This window comes from Notolabrus celidotus, chromosome 18, assembly GCF_009762535.1.
Source record: "Notolabrus celidotus isolate fNotCel1 chromosome 18, fNotCel1.pri, whole genome shotgun sequence".
Classification (NCBI taxonomy): Eukaryota; Metazoa; Chordata; class Actinopteri; order Labriformes; family Labridae; genus Notolabrus; species Notolabrus celidotus.
This window is the reverse complement of record NC_048289.1, coordinates 8,661,151-8,679,239: the sequence shown is the minus strand read 5'-3', so window position 1 is coordinate 8,679,239 and position 18,089 is coordinate 8,661,151. Positions and strand designations below refer to the sequence as shown.

At 41.0% G+C, this 18,089-nt stretch overlaps 1 protein-coding gene across 1 annotated transcript; it reads right to left on the bottom strand.

Moving 5' to 3' along the window:
• Window positions 1–202: 202 nt before the first annotated feature.
• LOC117830484 lies at window positions 203–4,218 on the bottom strand. The gene is made up of 4 exons (XM_034708623.1): window positions 3,908–4,218; window positions 3,410–3,555; window positions 1,560–1,729; window positions 203–233 (listed from the first exon to the last, which is right to left on the bottom strand). The coding sequence occupies exons 1-4, from the start codon at window positions 4,206–4,208 to the stop codon at window positions 203–205; spliced, it is 648 nt and encodes a 215-aa protein (XP_034564514.1). The 5' UTR covers window positions 4,209–4,218.
• Between the last annotated feature and the right edge of the window lie 13,871 nt (window positions 4,219–18,089).

Genomic DNA, 18,089 nt, shown 5'->3' with positions numbered 1-18,089 from the left:
CACCTTGGCTTGCTTGAATGGTTTGCTCTTGAGTCCAATACAAGTGGCAGTGAATAAGATCTAAAAATAAATATTTTTTGGATAACAAAACAACATAGCAAGAATTGATAGAAGTCCTGGGTAACAATAGCAATGTTTAAAAACATACGTAAAGCATTACAGCTACGTACTTTTATTAAAAACACCAAAGCTCAATACAGTGTCACAGCGTGGAGCGCAGTTTTATGGAAACTCTGAAAAAGAAAAGCACATAGAAAGGGCTTAAAAGGAAGACTGAGAGCTATGAAAGGTGTACACTTTCAAGTACCATTGTGGATATTTTGAACAGCTCTGCTGCTCAGCAACAGATGACTTCACCAGGGAAGGTCCGAGGGCCAACCTGGGGTGTGAAACCTAGTACACTCTAAAAAATGTGAGCAATCGTTACTTAAAAAAATTATGGCAACAAAGTGACACGTAATATAATTGAGTATATTTTAATTACTACAAATTTGAAATAAGTTGACTAAATTTAAACAAATAAATTAAGTACATGGTAATACACTTAAACAGTTTAAATATGTTGGATTTAGTAATTGCATGCCAAAGATAATTTAGATTTAATAATTATTTGGCTGAAATTGATTTATGTTTACTAATTCTCAGCATGAAATTGATTTATGTTTACTAAGTATCTAAATAAAAGTAATTTAGATTTACTAATTATCTGGATAAAAATGATTTGGATAAATTAAATTAAATAAATTAGACCAACTCAACATATTTAAGCACATTGTTGTTTAAATCTATCCATCCATCCATTATCTTGACCGCTTATCCCATTAGGGGTCACGGGGGCCTGGAACCTATCCCAGCTGGCTTTGGGCAGAAGGCAGGGTACACCCTGGACAGGCTGCCAACCTATCACAGGGCTAACACAGAGAGACAGACAACCATTCACACCCACACTCACACCTACGGGTAATTAAGAGTGATCAATCAACCTTGTGAGCATGTTTTTGGACTGTGGGAGGAAGCCGGAGTAACCAGACAGAACCCATGCATGCATGGAGAGAACATGCAAAGTCCACACAGAAAGGCACCTGCCCGGCCGGGATTCCAACCAGGAACTTCTAGCTGAGAGGCAACAGCGCTAAACCACTGCACCACTGTGCAGCCCTTTTGTTTGTTTAAATCTATTCAATAATATTTAATGTCACTTTGTTGCCATCATTTTCTATGTCTTATTCACACAATATCATGCCTTCTTTGTGCCACAGTTTACTTATTTGGGTCAACAAATCACCATGCATAAAAAGAACTGCAGGTATAAACATTTATTTGTGCAAAACACCAATGGCTTAATTGACCACAATATTTTTTTAACCTGACAATTTTAACTAGTACTAGTACTTACTTCTACATTACTACACATTATACATTTGTGCAAATCCAAATTCCTTAATAAAACATGTCAATTTGTACCCCTAATGTACACAGTAAATCACAAGTTTACTTTTGGGTACAGCTTTGAACAGTCCAGCTCGAGGAGGAGTTTCTGGAAGACTTCCATCATGTACCTGAGCTTCTTGGGATAAGCTAGATTGACTGCGTATGCCAACCCAATGAGCATGGCGCAAGCCCTTGGAAGGTTGCCCAGAGTGGTCAGGACTTTCATGCCCTCTACCACAATACCGATGTCGTTGGGGCCCTCAGACGTATCAGTCTTGATTTGGTAGATTTTTATTCTCTGGTGGATGTCCAATTGTCCATGTGACGCAAAATGACTTGGGTGGAAGTGCGTAAGGTGAATAAAACCAGATACCCAATGAGTAAAATGTATCAATTTTATGCATTTTTGACTTTCCTGGTAAAATACAATTACATTCTACTCAGGGACTCATAGCTGATTTTACTTGGAGAAAACTGAGTAAAATGTAATTAATTTATGATTAAAATTCGTTGAATTCAGCTCAATACGATTCCAAACTGCACATAGTCTTTTTTATTACGTATAGGTTACTAAGATTTATTTAGTAAATATTACTTAAGCCCAATCCCAGTTTTTACAGTGATAGGCTAAAGTGCTTGACAGAAGGGTTCGGGGGAGAGAAGACTCAGGAATGCCCCCTAAACATTTTGAGGATAAATTGGCAAAACAGGTAGGATTTGACAGTGTGTGTGTTCAAGCTTAGACCCCGACCAAGCACAAGAGTTTTGTGTAGATATGTTGAGGTATCGCTGAGCTACAACAGTTTGAAATGTTATGGTGAGACAAACTGTCAAAATCAAAATTTGCAGCCTCAAACTGACCACGATCTCTGACAAAAGTCATAGTTTTTGAGACACACATCAAGACCCTCATCTCAACAATATCCTGAGTGGAAATGATTCAGATATGCTCACCAATTTTCAAGATATTTATGTATGTTGAAAATCCACTTCCCAACTCAGAGAACAAACCCATAAGTGTTAAATTTGGACTTTCTGTTGGTTTTATGACATGGGTCCCAGGGGATTTTTGTAGGTTTAGGCATGACACACGAGCCCAAGAGAGTACATATTTCTAGATTATACAGGTTTCAGGGGCTGAGACGATATTTGGCCTGATTACGGGCAGGGCTAAATCAGCCAATAAGCCACACCCACCAATAAAACCAGCATGAAACTTCTTATTGATTGACCTCAATCCTGTGTTGTGTGTTTGATGAATCTAAGATTATTCTAAGCCCTTCATAAAAAACATTTCCTGTTTACTTCCTGTTTTGCGATATTGGTCCAAATTACTTTTTTGTAGTTCTCGTCACATGACACAAGCCCAAGAGAGCACATCTTTCTAGGTTAAACTGATCCTGCTGGGATTCTGCGTAGTGCGTTTGGTGACCTTACGAGAGTTTTAAGCCCTTTAAATAACTACTTCCTGTTTCATGGAGTTTAAAGTGTGGCAACATCGTTTATGAAAACTTTTACTCTCAGTCAGTCACAGATTTATCCCCCGTGTGTCTCTGACACTTTAACTTTCTAAAAGCTTTAAACACTCTCACAGCCTGATTTTAATACTCATGCTCATACTTTCAGATCATGATATAAAAAACTTCCACTGGAGCTCTCTTTGGTTCTCCTCACAGGACAGAGAAGGGAACATGTTTCTGGTTTTATGTTAAAGAAATAAAGATAAATTGTTTATGCTTTTGCTTTGATCACTGCTGTGATCATGAGGATGTTCTCCCAGCTCCAGATGGAGATGTTAGAGGAGGTGTTGGAGGCGCAGCTCCTCCTGCAGGACTTCTGCTCGTCTCCACTGCTCCATCATCTCTGTGGGATTCTCGATCTCTGACACCTTCAATACTTTTTGGCGTATCCGTCACGGTCTCCAGAAGATACAGAGTCGCTGACCTCTTCTCTTGTCAATCTCTCCCTCTGCGTTTACCCTGATCTCACACTGTCCTATCCTCTGCCACTCCCTCTCCATTATCTCTTCTTTTGTCAGTTCTGTCCATTTTATGAGGAACATCAGTCTCCTCCTTTCTTCCAGAAGCCAGAAGAGTTCAGCATAGCGGGGTCCAGTCTTAATACCTGAATCAGAGAGGAGAGGTTCAGAGGTGTGAAAATCAACAGGTGTGATAATGAACAGTTGTGAATTAAGTAACAGGTGTGTAAAAGATGTGTGATAATGAACAGGTGTGTAACAGGTGTTTAACAGGTGTGTGACAATGAACAGGTGTGTAACAGGTGTGTAACATGTGTGTGACATTGAACAGGTGTGTAACAGGTGTGTAACAGGTGTTTAACAGGTGTGTGACAATGAACAGGTGTGTAACAGGTGTGTAACATGTGTGTGACATTGAACAGGTGTGTAACAGGTATGTAACAGGTGTGTAACAGGTATGTAACAGGTGTGTAACAGGTGTATAAACATTGGACGTACTGTTTCTCTGGAGGGTCTGCTCTCTCTTATGGTTGTCGTTCATCTTTCTTCCATAGTAGTATTTGACACAGTTCAGGATATGCAGCTTCAGTCTGCCGCACACACTCAGGTAAGGAGTCACACTCTCCTCCTCTAAGGATGGACTGTGTCTCTCCTCCTCTTCTTCCATGAACTGGATCTCCCTCAGCACTCTTTCTATGTCCTTCTTTATTCTAGTTTCTCTTTGCTTCTTCTCTAGTCTTTTTCCCTCCTCCTTCTCCATCACTAGTTTCTCTTTATCCTCCTTTCCTCTCTTTTGCATTGCTTTGACCTCTCTTTTCAACCTTTCTTTTTCCTCTTTTTCTTCTCTCTCTTTCCTTCTTCTCCCTCTGAAGGTTTTCCTTCTCCTCTCTCTTTTTCTCCTCCTTCTCTTTGTTCACTCTTTCTTTGTCAACTTTCTCTTGCCTCTCTTTCTCCTTCTCCCTCTTAAGGTTTTCCTTCTCCTCTCTCTTTTCCTCCTCCTCTCTTTTCACTCTTTCTTTTTCATCCTTCTCTTGTCTCTCTTTCTCTTCCTTCTCCCTCTTAAGGTTTTCCTTCTCCTCTCTCTTTTCCTCCTCCTCTCTTTTCACTCTTTCTTTTTCATCCTTCTCTTGTCTCTCTTTCTCCTTCTTCTCCCTCTGAAGGTTTTCCTTCTCCTCTCTTGTTTTCTCCTCCTTCTCTTTTTTCACTCTTTCTTTTTCATCCTTCTCTTGTCTCTCTTTCTCCTTCTTCTCCATAATTTGCCTTTCTTTCTCCTTCTTCACTCTCTCTTTCTCCTCTCTGTCCAGCCTCCCCCTCTCCTTCTTCTCCTCCTTACGAGGCTGAGCTGTCTCTCCGTACGTCTGTCCGTACTTCATCCAGAGATAGGAGGGCCTGCAAGGTTCAGGAGAAGGACTTCTCCTCCTTCGTTTTTCCTCGTCGTAGGCACTTTGGATGTCTGTGGTAAACAACGGACTCACACGCTTCGGTCTCCGAAGCCTGATGACAAAGACTGGTTTGGATTTACGGTGCCAGGGCAACCAGCTCCAACGTGACTTGTCCTTTGAAGGGACTTTGTCCACGGGACTCTCTCCCTTTTGTTTCTCGTTTGTTGAAAAATATTCAACCTCTCCGTTACCTGGGGGTCTCTCATCCCCTGGTGCCCACTTCTTCTTATAGGGGGCGATGTATGCAGAGCCTGAGGGTCTCTCAGCCTGTTTCACCTGGTCCTTCAAGAAAGGGTCGGTGTCTCCAGAGCCCAAAGGTCTCTTACCTCCTTCTGCCCCATCTTCCGTGGAAGGGAGGATTGCTCTCCGGGACAGAAAGCTCTCTCCTCTTTTTCCCTCTGTGTCCTTCATGGTGGATGAAGGGTTGTTCACAGGAAGAGAAGAAAGACTCTCCCTTCTCTGCTCTGAGTCCGTACCGATCCCAAAAGGATGGATGTTGTCTGAAGGACTCCTATCTCTTGGTTTATTCCCTTTACAGATGGAGGGAGACTTGATGCCTCCATGAGAGGAAGGGCTCTCACCCCTTCCTCTGGACTTCTTCCAGGGCCTGGAAGAGTCCAGATCTTCAGGAGACAGAGTTTGGACTGAAGACTTTCGTCTGCGCAGTAATCTAAACATGCTTTCTGGTTGGCTTTCCGAAGCTGTAATTCTGCAAACACAAACATACACATGGGTAATTTCTCTGAGAGTCAAACTGTGTTTAAGGCAGCAAGTTCATTCTCAGGGCCTGTGTCCACTGACAGCGTTTATTACACTAGACTGTTTTCTACACAAAGCAATGCAGTTCAGGGTTTTCAGTCCAAAATACAAGACAGTTTCTTAAATGAAAGCTGTTTACCCCAAAACAGCTTTAATTCACCACAAAACACAGAAGAGATAACAGCTGCTAGTGAGGACTAGAAGTCAAATTAAAAATGTAAAGATGTCACATTTTTTATGACAAACAGTAATAATACAGTAATAATTACAGTAATACCAGTCATTTAATCTTCGTCATTGCTTTGTTGCAAATAATAAAAACATGTCTAACTGTGCCAGATTGGAAACACAGTTTCTCTGAATCATGATAAGAAACCTTGTTTTCTTTATCAGCCAATAGCATACAGGAACAACAACAACACAACAAACTACAAACTACTGGATCTCAAGTGATTACAAGTTCTCCTCCTCCATAAAAACATCTCTACATACTTGAATAGGTGGATTAAAATGTGTCTCTGAGCAAGTGAAAGTCGACTTACCTCTCGAAGGTTAGCAACGCAATGAACCGTTGGAATTTGTTGAGCTGTGTTATATGTTGAGCTGTTGTGACGCACAGTGAGAGGAGAACACAGTGATTCTGAAGATGCTTATTCTGATGTCAGCTCCCTGTTTACTGTCAAACAACACGACACTATGCTCGCTTTATTCACGTTACAGGGAACACTGCCAACACAGCAGGTATTGATCAGGCACAATGTCAACAAACAAACAAACAAAAAAAACAAATTACCAGATAACTAACGAACTATCAAACTTTCTAACTATCTAACTAACTATCTAACTATCTAACTAACTAACTAACCATCATCAAAACATCAGACTGTCAGTGCGGAAATGAAAATGGGGTCATATTTACTGTGTTCATGAGAAATGCCCATATGACTAAAAATAATTAAACAAGTCTTACCTTAGGGAAGTTGGCAGTGCGAGGTGGCTGGAGGTTAATAATGGCAGATGTCCAATTGTCCATGTGGCGCAAAATGACTTGGGTGGAAGTGCGTAAGGTGAATAAAACCAGATACCCAATGAGTAAAATATATCAATTTAATGCATTTTTTACTTTCCTGATAAAATATAATTACATTCTACTCAGGGATTCATAGCTGATTTTACTTGGAGAAAATGGAGTAAAATGTAATTAATAATGAATACAATTTGTTGAATTCAGCTCAATACCACTCCAAATTGCACATAGTCTTTTTTCTTACGTATAGGTTACTAAGATTTATTTAGTAAATATTGATTAACCCCAATCCCAGTTTTGACAGTGTAGCTCCAGGTCGCTCTTCTGTTTACCTGGAGTTGCTGTTTTCATTAGGACTGTGGGCACTGCAAATACACATGCTTTCCCACTGGATGAGCAATGTGACCTACTTCTAATCTGTGAATCTGGTGGGAAGTCACAATGGGTCAATATTTGTCAGCCCAGTGGAAAGTGATCAATACGGATGGCTGTTTCTACAGAAATGATAGAAGCTAAATTTAACCTGTTGGCTGGGATGTTATCCAAAACAGAGTTAAGTTACCATCAAGTTCCTTTATGTGGCAGCACCAAGACCATATATAGACCTACACCTCTGGCCAGGTCAGAAATGTACTTGTTTTAGCAATCCATTGCAATGTTTACAAAACAGGAAATGTGTTTTCCAGTGCCCAGTTCGTACTATACAGCAGGGATTGACAGTTACTACACAACACAGGCATCTTACCCAAGGCCTCCAATCCCAGAATAGAGTACATACAAAGTAAGATGTGTTGTGGATTAACCATGCATTGTTCTGTATTTCTGAATTTGAGGTGCCCAAGCAAGAATCACTTAATATAATAATTTTCAATGCAAATGAAGGTTATGCTCAAATGCACATTCTGTTATATCAAGTTACCACCTGGGATCAAGTATTAATAACTAACAACATAGCAGTACTGCCTGTACTGTGGTCTTTGAGCTAAATTGTAGGACACCATGGTCAGTCCACCAGAAGGGAAATTGGAAGCCCCAGGTAAATATGATTAAATATATCCAGATACAGCAAATTTTCTTCCAAGAACTCAAACACATTTAGGTTAATTTAGACATCCTCCATCAGTTTTTTTTGGCAGCTAAAGAGAGGAGGCATAAATACAGCTACTGTCAAGAGTAGTGGTGCAACGGATCATCGTTGATCCATGATCCGTACGGATGCCTCTCCACGGTTCGGCGCGGACGTGGTCCGCAGATCGGTTGATGAACAAAGTTGCGCGTGTTCACGTGATGACCCCATGTTCAATCCACACTCACTCGTCAAGCGCAGCTGTTGTCATGGCAAGTGAAGGAGCAGAGGAACTTGAAAAACCTCCTGCATTTTGTAAGTCACATGCATGGGAGCATTTTAGTTTCCCTGTGAAATACAGTGAATGCTGAATGTGACTGAGCCACGTTATGAAATTCTGTCGCACACCCACTAGACCAGAGGCCGTCAATACGCGGCCCGCGTGTTTACCGGGACTTGTCTCCATGTCAGATACGCAGACAGGCGGTCAATGGGTCTCTTAGAGTCCAATGCTGCTAGCGCAATTTTTAACTTTCACTTTCGTTTATGGAGCGGTTCACATATTGGCACTTTGCCAGCTGCAGGACCCTAGAATAGATGAAAACGGTGTGTTCACAGTTTGCAGCTCAAAGAAAAGTGGACGGTGAAAATCAGCAAATGAAAGAAGAATGGAGTGAAACTTTTGAAGTTCTTCTGCTCCTTCACTTGCCATGCCATGAAATGCAGTGAATGAGGCAGGACTGGGCCCACAGATAGGGTGCTTTGCACAAGCTGTAAATTTTGAGTTGAATCTTGTTTTTATTTAATGGGCAAAAGTTTACAAAGGTTTTACAAAATAAATGGAGGACAAAGTTATATTTGTCTTTTTTTTTTTTTTTTTTTTTTTTTGCTGATCCGAAAAAATTATCCGATCCGTGACTCAAAACCGTGATCCGATCCGAACCGTGAGGTTTTTGATCCGTTGCACCCCTAGTCAAGAGTAGGGTATCACAGTGAAAACTTGAATTTTAAATATTAAGTCAGTTAAGGTAAATGCCCTTAGATTTAATTGAACGAAACCCTTCCTCATACATGCTGAAGATGCCTGAAGATCAACATGTTTTAAAGTTTTCCTTAAGAACTAAGTAGTCCACAGATATTTTTCTGCACATCCATGGTTACATCTAAACACAAACATCTCATTTTAAATACCTTTATAAAAATGAAGACAAACATAGGCTAAAGAAAAATCAAAGACTCAAGTAAAAGCCCAAATGAATGACTCACTTACATTTGACATCTTAATTATTGCTGTTTACATCTCCCAAACATTGTGGGAAATGTATTTTTCCAAAATGGGGGGACGGAGGGTTGTCTCAGTTTTGTCTGATGACTTTGTGTCAGACTTTGAAAGCCCTTTGACTGGAGGGGAAGTGTTCATCCTTGACAGGTTGCCAATATATGACACACAAAAGGAGAAAATTGTTGGAGGAAACAAGTCATCGTAAAGAAACACACAGAGCAGACAAAATGTTAAATCCACAAAGACATTTAAGACCTTATTGCTGTGAGGCGACAGCGCTAACTGCTGAGCCAATAAACCAACCTTTACTGAGGTCACTTCCCAGGTTATCTGGTACAAAAGCCAAAAAGTCTCCACCTTTTCAGCCTTTCTAGTTGCGTTTTTCATCTCATATGTTAGAGAACAGAAAAAAAAGCAACAGTCGCAGTCACCTGGAGACCAAACATCTACTCTTAATCTGTCACCATATCTCATTCTGCTCTCCTTCCTGTGGGTAAGCATCTACATAGACATTTATTCACATTCACTAAATGCACCCATTCTGTACACATTTACACGCTTGCACACCTCATAAAAGGACAAACCACAAAATACTGCACAGTGTTGAGTCATCAAAAATGGAAAGTTTTAATCTTTCACTCCTTTTTATGATTTTCTCTCTCAGCGCGAAGAACAAACTGAGAAATAGGAAGAAAAAACAGCCATAAAAAATGGGCCATTTGTCATAATTTCCCGCTGCCGGTAGCAGTGGACAGAATGAGAAAGTGGTAGCGGTAGCTGGGGACATGATGGTGCATCTTAAACAGGGGAGCTCCACCCTAAGTGGAGGGGGAGGTGTGGCATGGCACTGCCCAAAACAGAGCTCAGATCTCAGACTAGAGGGAGCAAGGTGGCCTCTGATATGGAGCTTTTGGTGGAGGTGGAGTTGGAGGTGATAGATGGAGTTGGAAGCAGGATATCTGGGTAGTGTTGAAGAGTGTGAGAGTGTGTGTCTGGTCAGTGTAGAGGGACTTGTAATGTTGTTGGTCTGGCTGGATTGGTGACTGTAGGACACAAGCCATTCGTTACACAGAGACAGTTACACACAGGCTAAATGAGGCTTATCCAACAGTCTGGCTGGAGGTGTGTGTAGGTGTGTCCTCCAGTTTAGTGTGTGTGTGTGTGTGTGTGTGTGTGTGTGTGTGTGTGTGTGTGTGCATGCAGGAGCAATGCTACACAATGTCAGTGTGTGTTTCTCTGTGTTTGTGTGCTCTGTCTCCAGTGCGCCATGTCACCACTCTCATAAAAGTCATCATAACAGACGCTAAACCTCAAAACCCGCACAACAAGTAAAGCAGCTCTTGATGTGAGAAGAATCAGGATTGAGCTCATTACTTTTTCCACAATGAGAAAGTTGTTTGTGTGACACTCCTAATTCTGATACTTGTGCATGGCTTGCTTTTATTTGGAAATTTCCCTGGCTGTCCTCTTCACTCCTCTCAGCACGCTGGGTCCACTCACTTTTTCTGAGCTGTACTTTCCAGAAAAAAGGCAATAAGTGTAACATAATTGACAATAAACGGAAGATAACCAGATTAATTAAATCAACTCAAGACAAATATTGAAATCGTAGCTTTTCTATTAAATGTGAGCAAAGAGAGCAAAAACATACAAATTCTTATGTGCCAGTGATGATTAAAAAAGCCCCTCATAAGGAACTGTGATAAAACCAAGCTGCATCTCCAGCCGAGAGAAATTAAGCCAATGAGAAAAACTGCACTTCCTTGAGTGTCCACTTGAAGCTGGCTCCGGAAACCACATACACACCAATTCAAAAAAGCTGATGTTTACAGCACAAATTAACATGTTTACAGCCTGGTACAAAAAATGATTTTAGTCTGAATAGCTAATTTCTCTAGGTGAATTTTTCATAACGCAGCAGTTTCTGAGATATTAAGATTCCACTGACAGGTGGGAACACTGAGGCTGTTAGTGGCTACTTTGAGTTCCAATTAAATGAGCTGTAATCAAGTTATTTAGTTATGAAAAAGTGTCAGCAAAAGTTTAATTTTGTTCTGTGGTTAACCTTTCTCCTTACAGCTTCAGGTGCTTTCTGACATTATTTACCAAAGTAAGACTCAGTACGCAGAATAATTTTTAAAAAAATGCTCAGCTATACTGTATGTTCAAGCAGTTTGATTCACCCATGGGAGCTGTCCATTCTACTCAAGTTTCAAACTTATGGCAACTTTCCATGTGACTGGCATCCCAAAGAATAGCAGTTAGTGGAGTTTTTTTTTTTCCACTCAAACCTTCAGAGCCAGTGTGGAATAAACAAGCTGATACTCTGATAACAGGCCCTGTATAAACTCTAGGTTTCAACGAATCCTCAATATTTTACTTTAATTTCCTTCAAGGATTAATGATTAGCAGGCATGCAAAACTAGCACTGCATTACAGTTACAGTCTGTCAACAGATAGTGTAAAGCAGATTTAAGTAAATAAGGATTGTCTTGTTTGAGATAGGTAGAGTCCCTGTACTGCTACCTTACACTCCACACATTTCAAATGAAAACATTGTCATCTTAACTTCATTACTTTTACTTGAGGGCTATATTTACTTGCTGATTAGAAGTACTGCAAACCCACACAGGTGTTTTGAATTACTTTGCCTAATTAGATCTCTTGTCAGTGTCAGTCTGGTGGAGCCGTAACAGGTGTTTTTAATACAGTCGTGTAATTAGACTTCTTCTCAGGACAGTGTTCAGACTGTCTCATGGACACCTTCCTCACTTTTGTGTTGGTTTTTTGAACATGCAAGGAATGGACTTACTTTGTTGTCTTTATTTTAAGCACATATTGTTTGGGTTAAGTGTTTGTCAAAGAGAAGAGTCTAAATCAACCAAAACTTTTAATTGTTAGTCCCAGTAAAAGTAAATACGGAAATTTTATCTGGGAACTGTGACTTGTCTTGTGCTGTCAGTTAGACCTAACCTAAGTGGAACCAGTTTAATCTTCCTCCTATAGGACAGACCATGTAGGTCATACTACACAATCGTCTGTTACAATGGTCACAGAGTCAGATTAAACAATCATCGAGCCGTAAAATCGTGCCTTGTCTTGGTCGACAGACAATGACAAATTACACTAAACCAATATAACCAACCACATCATGGCCGATGGGATGACGTTAGAAGGAGGAGGGCTTGGGTTAGACAACATCCATCTGCCATGGTGGTCCCTTGATGACATATCTTAAATTCAGGGATAATGTGGCCACAGCTTGGTTCATCTTGCAGCACCGACATCATCATCCCTCTTTCGCTTCACCATTGTGGGTCTTTTTTACGCCTGTGACTCCCTGTGCTCTCATTGGTCAACGTCACTGACTTGATTGGACAAATCGTAGAGGCAGAGAGAAAAATCCATCATGCTAGACTTTCATTGCCATTTACCATAACACACTACATGGGATAAAACAATTGATTTCCTGGGTCCAACGGGTCCCAAAACTGTACGTCGGCTGGATCAGGTTGTAGTTGCACTTAAAACGTGTAGTCTGCCCTTATTTTATGAAATGCATAAATATTACTCCAGTTATTCTAGCAATTGCTAACTCATATTGGTTTGGAACCTGTCTTTTTTTGTGAACAACAGAAGGCAAAAATTTATCCCAGCACTCAACATCTGTAGTAGTACAGTCGATGCACAGGGTAAATGCATGAAGGAGGGTTAGTTTAGGATATGGAATGAGATTGGTGCAGCACGCCCTTGGATCAGTCATAATAAAAAACAATCAAGTAGTAAAAAGATTGGACTCAAGTCACCCACTGCTTTAACTGTGACATAAATGTGTATATGGAATTGCAACCTTTTTTCCAATTTGTGATCAAAATGTATTTTTCATTAGACTTCTATCAGACAGACCTTTTAAAGAGATTTAAATCCACCCAGAGCCAGTTTTAGTAGGTGAGTTAACTATTATTACTGGTGTTGTACAAGGGCTCAGTACCAAATGCTTAATCATTTGGTAAACGCTTTTATTTATACAGTCAAATAAACCAACTTGAGATCTCTCTTAAATTAAGAGGTTTGGCAGATGGTCAGTGAGTAATTATATACAAGAGTGAAGAAATGAAACAAAATCTACTTTGAAAATCTAGCTTAATCCTAGCTTCATCAGTAACCTGAGACCCCTTGTTCAGTGATTGACTGCAGCGTTTTAAAGTAAATTATGATGAAATGGTCATAAGCCAAATCACATATTCTGCTCACCTTATCCATCTTCCTCATAATCTCATTATGTCCAAATGGCATGCTAGTCTTCTCTTGCAAAACCTCTCAAAGTGCTGAAAAGATGCTGTTATACAGCATAGAAAGTATCCTAGCTGTTCAAACTGATGTAAAATCAAAGAGTATTTTTGTTTTCTTCCAGTGTTCCTGACTGAAGCTCAAACTGTCTTATGCCTCTGTTTGTTTTATTTCTTAACACCTACGTATTTGAATTCATGACATTCCTTTTCTTTATAAGTTTCTAACTAAACTTCCACACCTCTCTAAACCCAGTCCCTCCATCTGTGTTGCCATTCCTCCACAGCCGACCCTCCTTTCTTTCCTCCCTCTATTTCCTCCATAATGATGTTAATAAAGTGAGCAGAATGGATTATCCAGATTCCCATGGCTGGTTGCCTGCCCTCTGCTCTTTCTCCTGCTACCCTCTGTTTACTGGAGGGAATCATTCACTTACCCTTATCGCTTTGCACCCATGTTATCTGGGTGCACACACAGAGGCCATGAAAACACATTGATACTGATTAGAAGGGTGTTTACATGGCCATGTTGTGGACACATGGTAAACTCACTTGGTGGGAAACATATTGCAGACAAATTTTGAAACCAAAGGCAGTTCAAGCTCACTTGTTTGAAGAAGATCAAGCTCAGAATATAAACGCTAAAGAAAGTATCCTGTAATGCTTTCCAAATGTTTCCTCCCCGAGGATTAAGTAGATATTAGTGTGCAGAAAAAGGGCCATATTCCCACCAGTGGTCATGCTGTAACTGCTCTTGCAAACCTCTCTCCAATCTAATATAAACCAACAGGCTGATCACTCAATCAGAGCTTGCCAGACAGTCGATGGTGAGCAGAGAACATGCTGTAGTTCCATTAAGCCAAAGTTTCTCAGGGTAGTGCAGAAAGAAAGGGGAAGACAGGCTGGAGAGGCTTCAAGTTTATATTCACTTAAGTTCAGCTTTTGTATACTACCTTGTGCTGCTTTATAATGCTACTTGTCGTTTAACAAAGCTTAAGACACTCTTCCTGTAAAATGAGAAAAGAAAACTCAAATGCAGAGAAAGCACAAATATAGAAATAGAATGGCTGACAGTTTTACAGAGATTTGCTTTACAGTGACGGACCAGGATGCACCTTGTTCTTCTGCCTGACCCCATGATGGTAAATAGCCTTAACCCTGGTTCAGCACTTGAGAGCCAGTAACACAGACCAGGACTGTGTCCTACAGTGAGAGACCAGGCACATCTGGAGGCTATCAACAGAAACTGCTAGTGTAAATTTTCTCAGACATGGTATAAAGCAATGACTGTTTATAGACGGGACAAAGTGTCTTCATTTTCACCTATTGTGAGATGGGAATCCCCCAAAAAACGCTTCAGTAGGCATTGACATGTTGGTGCAGCCAAGAAGCCACCTGGCTGGTAGAGTCCCTGGAATGACGTCACATCCTTTCTGCTAACCAAATCCTGCAATCAACTTACTGATAAAACATCTCTCAGGTTGTACAGTCCACTGCAGAACAAATTCTCCTATTGATTTGAAACAGACACTCATGGCTATGGAAAGTCTATTGACTCTTGTGTTTGTGTTTGTCACATATTCTCTCACAGTACACAACACTGCAGGATCCAAAACTTCTCAGAAAAAGGAACACAAAGACATAAACCAGCATGATAACAACTAATGATGGAATTTATGTTTTAAACTATATCTTAAACCACTTTATGGTTTGACCCATGTTCCATCTGTTAACAGGAGGGAGGCGGGGTTAATGGCCTGTATTGCAGCCAATCACCAGGGGGAGCTCTAAATGAGCGGTTGTGGTAGAGTTGATCAATCAGAAGACTGAGGATTCAATCCCAGGTCCTGCTGTCCACACGCCAAAGAGTCCCTGGGCAAGACACTGAACCCTGAACTGCTCTCAGTGGCTGTGCAGTTGGTGCGTGAATGGGGTTAGTTATTACTGATGGTTTCTTTAGCAGCCTCTGTCATCAATTTACATTCATACAGGGACAGCTGTGGATCAGTAGGTAGAGTTGGTCATCTATCAATCGGACGGTTTGTAGTTCGATCCCAGCTCCTGGAGTCACATTTCAAAGTGTTAATGGGCAAGACACTGAACCCCAAATTGCTCCTGCTGTTGGTCAGCAATGTCTGAATGTGTATGAATGTGATTAGCTAATACTGATGGTCCTCGACTATAGCAGCCTCTACCATCAGTGTGTGAATGAGTGAGTGTGACTAGCAGTGTAAAAGTGGTTTGAAGAGTCAAAAAGAATAGAGAAAGTGCTTTTTAATACAGTCCATTGACCAGTTACCATATAAGGCATGGCTTTATCCAGTATTTATATAGAAGAACAAATGTTGGGTAGTATGTATGTGTTATGGCACACTGACCATGATTTGTGTTGCACTGCTGGCTTTAGGGGGAAAAAAGACCTTGGTCCTTTTTGTGTGCAGTTTGGGTTAACAGTACTGTATTAGTGACTCAGTTGGAAAAACAAGTGGGCATGTACTTTCATGTTATAATCAAAATCTGTTGACAGCTGTGGGTTGGCTTTTGTTGGACAACTGTTATTTATCAAGCCTTACAAAAACTGTCCTGAGAACTTTATTTTACCAAGTTTTTGATATTTCTAATGGAGAAAATAGATATTTCACAGTGAATTATTGCATTTGGATAACAGATCTGTTGGAGAAGCTTTGAATTGAAACGTTCAAAGTGGGAGGATCCTGGTGCATCGATACTTCAGTAAATGCATTGCAACCACATGATTTCCAGAACAGCTGAAGAAATAGCGTAAACATGGAAGCGGCTGTTTCCAAAAATGTTCCTCATGAGGATCAGGTCAAAGTCACTGCAGCAAAATTAACACACTGGTGGTATGCCTTGACTGTACAAGCAGGAGAGTTGAAATAATGAACAAGGTGAAAGGACCAGGGTGAAAAGAGATGCTTGTGAAAGTAAAAGCTGTGACTGAAGGTTAGGAGCAGAAGGAGGTGGGATTGTACGAGAAGCAAAAAGGGAGGATGGAGGTAGGGAAAAAGACACATGCCAATTGGTGAAAATGAGATGGAGTCCGTACCTGAGAATAAATAAGCACATTGCAATTTCTTAATACACTTAGCCAATTAGCTAAGAGGCGTGCCATGCCAGCTCCAAAGATTCGCTATGGCCTCAATCAAGTCTTCCACACTCATATAAACTGGCACTCAATGTGGAATCAAAATGGAAAGGGCTTGATTGAGTTTAAAAAGAGTACCTCTTAAAGAGTTAGAAAAAGGAATACTTCTGTCTTTATGTTGGTAGCAGTACAACACTTGGATGGGAGTCGCTTTTTCAATTTGCTCTTGGAAACCAATCAGCATTACACAGCAACGGAGGAGACCAATCAAATTTGCGCAAAGTGGAGGAATAACTCTTCTTCCACCCCCTTATCGTTCACCCTTTCTCTGGATAATCCCTCGCCGCCTTTCTTCGCTTCATTCAGTCTCTTAACGTCCTCTCATCTTTCAGTCATACATTTACTCACTGGTTTCCATTATGGCTTTATTCATTTATTTAGACACCTAAATTTCTTATCTTTGTCCTCATCACCCTCGTTTATCTCTGCAATTGGGCTAAGCCGAGTTCCTTCAGGCTCAGAGCAAACCTTCATTTGGCTCTAAGATTATTTTAACCTTGTTGGACACGGTTATAGTGTGGAGGGGGTCTATGGGCAGCCTTCATCACACAGAAAGAACAGAGAACCTCTCAATTCACCGTTCTCTCACTATTTCAGAACCTCTCTCTCTCATCATTTTTATATTGTCCCCCTTCTTTCTCTAAATATCTTTGTATTCCTCTGGAGACGCCACCCCCAACCCTCCCCTCTTTCTAATTAATTCTGCTGTGAATTAATTACCAGGGGGAAATCTTCCCAAAACAGAAGAGAGAGGGGTGAGAGGATGGGAGTAAATAGGGAGGGGATCTGCATTAATCACCCCTCTATTCCTCAGCAAAAAAAAAAAATGAAAAGCTTGAAACAAAAGAGGCCACGGAATGAAAGAACACACAACAAAAACACGATAAACAAAATTGTTTACTTCGCCCTCACCTCCGCAGCTGAAACCCCATGGGGATGTGATTAGGAAAACAGAGCTCTTTCTCTCCCTTTCTTTTTTTTGTGTTTTTTTTTCTTCTTCCCCTCCTTGCTGCACTCACCCGTCTTTGATGAAGTTGTGGGAGTTCAGAGAGAACCGACGCGGCTGGGATAGCGCCCGAGCACAAAGCACCATGGGAAGAGTAAACTTTGGCTCATCAGAGGAGAGGGCCAGGAGAAGCTGTCTGCATTTGTGTGTTTGCATATATGTGTGTGTGTGTGTGTGTGTGGGTGTGTGTGTGTGTGTGGGTGGGTGGGTGGGTGGGTGGGTGGGTGTGTGTGTGTGTGTGTGTGTTTGTGTGTGTGTGTGTGTGTGTGTGTGTGTGTGTGTGTGTGTGTGTGTGTGTGTGTGTGTGGTGACAGCCCACTGTGCATGCTTTTACTCAGGAGTGCTGTCATACTCAGCTGATAAAAAAAACTTCAAAAAGTGAAAAATGAAAGTTATAGTTACTCATGTGTTACCTCATGCCAGATCACTTCGCTGTGTCCTTTCCCCTTTGCATGCTAATGGAGATGTTTGTTTAGTGAAAAAACACAGAGGCTTGTCAAACTTCAGGGGGCCCAACAAACCAATGACTCAATCCTGCGTACGCCTGTGTTCCCAAGGTAACCCAGACTCCCAGAAAGAGTGACAACAATAGGATATGATGTCAGGTATGGATATGACAACCGGATTGGACAACATGTCTGTG